Source organism: Homalodisca vitripennis, chromosome 8 (genome assembly GCF_021130785.1).
Source record: "Homalodisca vitripennis isolate AUS2020 chromosome 8, UT_GWSS_2.1, whole genome shotgun sequence".
NCBI classification, from domain to species: Eukaryota; Metazoa; Arthropoda; class Insecta; order Hemiptera; family Cicadellidae; genus Homalodisca; species Homalodisca vitripennis.
In genome coordinates, this window is record NC_060214.1 from 153,853 (window position 1) to 159,972 (window position 6,120).

Genomic DNA, 6,120 nt, shown 5'->3' on the forward strand with positions numbered 1-6,120 from the left:
GTCAGAGTTTATAACGACAGTATTCCAATGTCCCCCCCCCTTATATCTCAAGCTCTCACACCCTTTACCCGCCCACTTGGTCTTGTCTCTTATATGTGATATACTCACGCCCCTGGCACGCTCTTGTAACTACGATGTGTGGCCGAGTTTATAACGACAGTATTCCAATGTTCCCCCCCCCCCTATATCTCAAGCTCTCACACCCTTTGCCCGCCCACTTGGTCATGTCTCTTATATGTGATATACTCACGCCCCTGGCACGCTCTTGTAACTACGATGTGTGGCCGAGTTTATAACGACAGTATTCCAATGTTTTCCCCCCTTATATCTCAAGCTCTCACACTATTTGCCCACACACTTAGTCATGTCTCTTATATGTGATCTACTCACGCCCCTGGCACGCTCTTGTAACTACGATGTGTGGCCGAGTTTATAACGACAGTATTCCAATGTTTCCCCCCTTATATCTCAAGCTCTCACACTATTTGCCCACACACTTAGTCATGTCTCTTATATGTGATCTACTCACGCCCCTGGCACGCTCTTGTAACTACGATGTGTGGCCGAGTTTATAACGACAGTATTCCAATTTTTCCCCCCCTTATATCTCAAGCTCTCACACCCTTTGCCCGCCCACTTGGTCTTGTGTCTTATATGTGATATACTCACGCCCCTGGCACGCTCTTGTAACTACGATGTGTGGCAGAGTTTATAACGACAGTATTCCAATGTTTTCCCCCCTAATATCTTAAGCTCTCACACCCTTTGCCCGCCCACTTGGTCTTGTCTCATATATGTGATATACTCACGCCCCTGGCACACTCTTGTAACTACGATGTGTGGCAGAGTTTATAACGACAGTATTCCAATGTTTATTCCCTAATATTCAGTGATGAGTCGGCGCTCGTAGAGTAAACATCGTTATCAGTGCGTGCTCCTGCTACTGTGTTTCGAGTGGTCGTTGATCTAGTTCACGTTTCTACAAGTCGTGCAACAGTGTTTAATTGCTATTTTACACAGCTATTTTGGTTTTACACAATTATTTTCTGTAATACTGTCGAGCTGCGGTGTGTGCGTCAAGAATATTAAAATTAATCAATCTAAACTCACCTGTTTTGACTGTAAACGAGATTTCCATACGGCGTGTTTGAAATATAGCAAGGCTGACGTGGATTGCCTAAATGAAGAGGGTCTAGTTTGGAGGTGTAAAGACTGTCAATCCACGAGGAGGAAAAGCATGAGACTCGAGTCTGCAGCAGATGAAGGTAAACTACCTCTCGAAGATATCATGAGAGTGGTTACCGATATAAGAGATAGCCAAGCAAAATATGAGAAAAGTTTTAATAAGGCCTGTGAATCAATGGACTCACAGCTCATAGAGAACACCAAGGCTCTTAAAGCACAACAGGAGCAGAATGAGAAACTTTATCAGCTGATTGAGTCTATCACATCGGAGAACAAGGAGCTGAAGAAGAAGGTGAGAGCTCTTGAGAACATAGAGCAGTACTCTCGCAGTAACTGTGTGGAAATTCAAGGAATCCCTGTAACTTCCAATGAATATGTGTTGACCATCGTGAAGGACGTCGGCAAGGGCACTGGACTTGACCGTATCTGACACTGTGGTGGACGCGTGCCATAGACTTGGTGCCAAGCAGAGTGGAAACCACCCACCGGGGATTATTGTGAAGTTTCGTTCGTCGACTGGACAAGTAGGAGTTTCTACGGAGGCGACGTGTGAAGAGGACTCTCTCAACTCGTCACTTTGGTGCAACTGATGACCGTCCCATCTACGTCAACGAGTCTTTGTCACCGGCGAGACGGGCGCTGTACGCTCTGGCGAGGAAGTATCAGCGCGAGAAAAACTTCAAGTTCCTCTGGGTGAGAAACGGCAAGATCTTCCTCAGGAAAGAAGAAAAGGCGCCAGTCAGAGTTATCACACGAGAGGAGGACTTGGACTAAACTAAACTGTAAATATATATATACTTCACTTTCAGTAATACTTTCATAGTATAAGATATGCTACGTATTTTTGGTTTGTTTTCGTTTATTACTGTTGTTACTGGAAACATAAGTTAAATTTTAATTTCTCTTTAAAGTTAAAAATAGTTTTAAACAATAGAAATATTTGGTTTTTACGATACGTAATTTATTTATTTATTTTAATAAGCAAATAACATTCTGCTAGATTTAATTATTTTCATGGTAGTCAACTTAGTTGTAGAATTGTTGCAATTAAAGTTTTTTACAACAGCCGTTAATAAATTTCAAAATGTAAAATAATGGATACGACTAATCAGTGTAACTTCGAACAATGATTGGATTTTACAATATTGCATTTAAAACATTCGTAGTATGAGAAGTAACTTCGATTTACTCATTGCTGAATTAAGTAGCAGACATTTATTTCCTGAAATAATTGTACTGACAGAAATATGGATAGATAATGAAGAGTTATAGAATTATAGAAGTTTTTCAAATGCAAATGAAAATCAGAGGGCAGGAGGTATAGCAAGTTTTGTAAAGTTCGATGTTGAAATTTTTATATATGAACCGAAAAAAAGAGAACGCTCTTTTCATCGGGGACGCTAATTTAAACTTATTTGAAAATAGTATGATAATTGATAATTACAATGCATTTTCTTTTCCTCAGACTGATTCGATTGTTTATTGAAAGAACCAACTAGAGTAACGTCAGAATCAGTTTCATGCATCGATCACGGGTTTGCTAGATTAGGAAACAAAGTCATGACTCAAGTCGATGTAAAGGTAATAGACGCGAATATTACAGATCACAGGATGGCTGTTGTGTGTGTGCGGGTGGTCGTGTGCGGGGGAGGGGTGGACGGACATCAGCTAATTCTGCCGGCCCCTCCCCTGCCTCCTATCGCATAGATTACGACGGGCTTCTTGCATGACTTGAACAGGTTAAATGGGTAGAAGTCTACGATGATAAAAACCCGTCAACTGCGTTTGATACTTTTCATAATACCATCCAAAAAATAATTTCTGAAAGTAAATTTGAACAATCAACCAAAACAAGCGGGCGTTTTTTAAATTAAACCTTGTATTTGCAAAAAAATAAAAATAAAAAATAAAATCTATAAACTCGTTAAGCATCACCCAAACAATGGAAAATTAAAACTGCGTTATATAAATTACAGGAATTAACTGCAATTTGAAATCAGAAATTTACAAATTTCTTATTACGAAAATACTTTTCATAAATGTAACGGACATTCGAGGACTACGTGGAAAACCTTTTGTTAAACCATAAATGAAAATAACAGGACAAACGTCCAAAAAAACGACCTCCCATACAGTCTTTGAATATTAATGGTAACGAAATCTGCGATATTAAACAAAATTTGTAATGAGTTTAATTCATTTTTTTGTCTATTGTAGATAAGCTAGACATAAAAAAATTAAAACCTGATAGCTTTGACTTATGTTGTTACAAGAGATTTTTTAAGTTATATAATTCAAGCAATTCCACGTTTTTAGCTCCAGTAGTGGTAGATGATTTAGTATCTGTTATAAGAGATTTGAAAAATAACACCTCGCCTGGAATTGATAACATTAGCTCATCTCTAATTAAATTGATTTATCCAAAAATAGTGAATGTCTTACTGTACTTAATTAATAGTTTTGAAAAGGGCATATTTCCGGATATTTTAAAAACCGCTGTGGTAATTCCTTTGCATAAGAGTGGACCGAATTATGACTGCAACAGTTTTCAGCAGACCGATATCTTTACTCTCAACGTTTGCAAAGAGTTTTGAAAAAATTGTTAAAAAAAGATTAGTTAAATTTCTTGAGCAAACCCATTTCTTTAGTAAAAATCAGTTCGGTTTCAGAGAGGGCTTGAGTACTGAAACTGCGGCGTTAAAAAACTTTATGGATGACGTACTTGAAGCGATAAATTCAGGACGCAAAGTCAGTGGATTATTTTTGGACATAAAGAAAGCTTTCGATACTGTAGATCATGACATTCTTTTAAATAAATTTTACTGTTGCGGTATCAGAGGAGACGATCTTTCCTGGTTTTCAAGTTACTTAAATAATAGGTGACAATGTGTAAAAATTAGCAATACTTTCAGTGACTTTGGTATAATAAAAAGTGGAGTACCCCAAGAGTCAGTATTAGGTGCAATATTGTTTATAGTATATATTAATAATCTCTGTAATTCAAATCTACATGGTAAAATAAACAACATTTGCTGACGACACAGCATTAACTTACATAAAGGATTACTGGAATGATATAGAAGAAGCAATGAGTATAGATTTAAAAGCCCTTCAATGGTGGTTCTCAAAGAACAATATGTTATTAAGTCCGGAAAAAACAATGTACTTAAATTTTAGCCTAAAAAAGATTCAAAAAATGTTACCAAACAAATTTTATAGAATTGTGTGAGTTGTTTGTGTACAAACAAAGAGTGCCCTGAGTGTGCAATTGTGTCTCAGGCTGACAATTTGAAATACCTGGGAATCTTGCTTGATAGGGAAATAAACTGGAAAAACACATAGACATGGTAAAGAAAAAACTTAATGGTATTTTAAGAACCTTTTATTTTCTACAAAATATGTGTACAGAGGAAGTTATGAGAATGTTATATTTTTCGTTATTAAAACAGTAGATTAGAATACGGAATATTTTGCTGGGGTGGAACCTATGAAACAAATTTAAAGCCTCTTCTAATGCAACAAAAGAAATTCATTCGATTAGTTAAAAGAAAATGTAGATACGAGCCATTTCATCCATTATTTATAAGTTTAAAAATGTTTCCAATTACATATTTGTTTGTGCATAAGGTTTTAAAAATATTTTATGTCACTAGTGTTAATTTGCCTGTATTAATTAATATCTACAAAAATAAATTAAGGCACAAAGACAAAATAGCAGTTCCAAAACCTAATTTAACTATTTTTAGAAAAAGCTATTGTTTTTTTAGGACCTAAAATGTTTAATACAATACCAAAGGATATAAGTGATTCAAAAAATATACATATTTTTTCAAAACTATTGAAATTATGGTTATTAAGTAAACAGAATATAAATTGTCTTCTGCATACCATTAATTAAAACGTTTTATTCGGATCAGAGTTGCACATAAGTATACATTTAGAAGTAACATAGATATTTGATAAACGGGAGTTTTTCTAATCAAAATTAACTGTCAACATTCTATCTGAGCTATCATAAATTTAACTTAGCATAAAGGAACCTCTGCACAGGCTTTGCCTTTAGAGACCCTGTACCGTAAATTAGTTAATTAAATTTCATACAATGTAAATTTCGCAACCTAATCAGCCAGTATTATATAATATTATTTTACATCCAATGTTCCGGAACTAAATTATTGGGCGGAGTAACTACCTAATTGGCACGCGTATGAATTTTTTTCTTCTAACCCTTTGTAGCAGCCCAACTACGTAACCCATCAGACCTCGCACGCTTTGTCCGCGAGTTTACGTAGCTGATGTATCTCACGTGTTGTTTGAATAGATGGCTACCACTTCCCAACATCTACTCCTCTTCTAAAAGTAACCGTTCTTAGACTACAGCTTCAATGTCTCGTGCCAAGACGCCGATACCCGGGTTGTGAGTCTACCTATTGTGAAGGGAAGTGAAATATTATTGTTTTGTAAAGTAAAACGTCGTACGCATAATTCAATAGAACATTGGATATTTTAGGCCCACCTAGAAGATATACTTTTAGTTATTACATTCTAATTGGCAGCAACGTGGCAATACATATTTTTCATTTACCATCTAAAAAAGTGGTGCTTGTAAGTTTAGTAAATTAAATTGAACTTATAAGTAAACTTTGCATTTCTAGTATTTATTACTACGACCTCAGAAGTCACCACCCCCATGTGTTATCGTCATACGGTACACATATTTATTGCGCCAATCTGCTATTGATGTGCCTACTCTGCCATCAACTGGGTGAAACTGAATGAAAACGCCAAAATGCCTGCCATTAAAATAGAATATTTGTCTAAAGATGAGTTGGTATTTGAACTGATATCTAGAGGTATTAAATTAAATAGTGACAGTACAGTAAATGAACTCAGAAAGTCCTTAAGACAGTGTTTAAGAAACAATATTTTACCTAC

General features: G+C 36.1%; 1 protein-coding gene across 1 annotated transcript; it reads left to right on the forward strand.

Moving 5' to 3' along the window:
• Nucleotides 1–1,237: 1,237 nt before the first annotated feature.
• Nucleotides 1,238–1,959, forward strand: LOC124367177. The gene is made up of 2 exons (XM_046823827.1): nt 1,238–1,582; nt 1,741–1,959. Exons 1-2 carry the CDS (start codon nt 1,238–1,240, stop codon nt 1,957–1,959), a joined length of 564 nt encoding a protein of 187 aa, XP_046679783.1.
• Nucleotides 1,960–6,120: the final 4,161 nt, after the last annotated feature.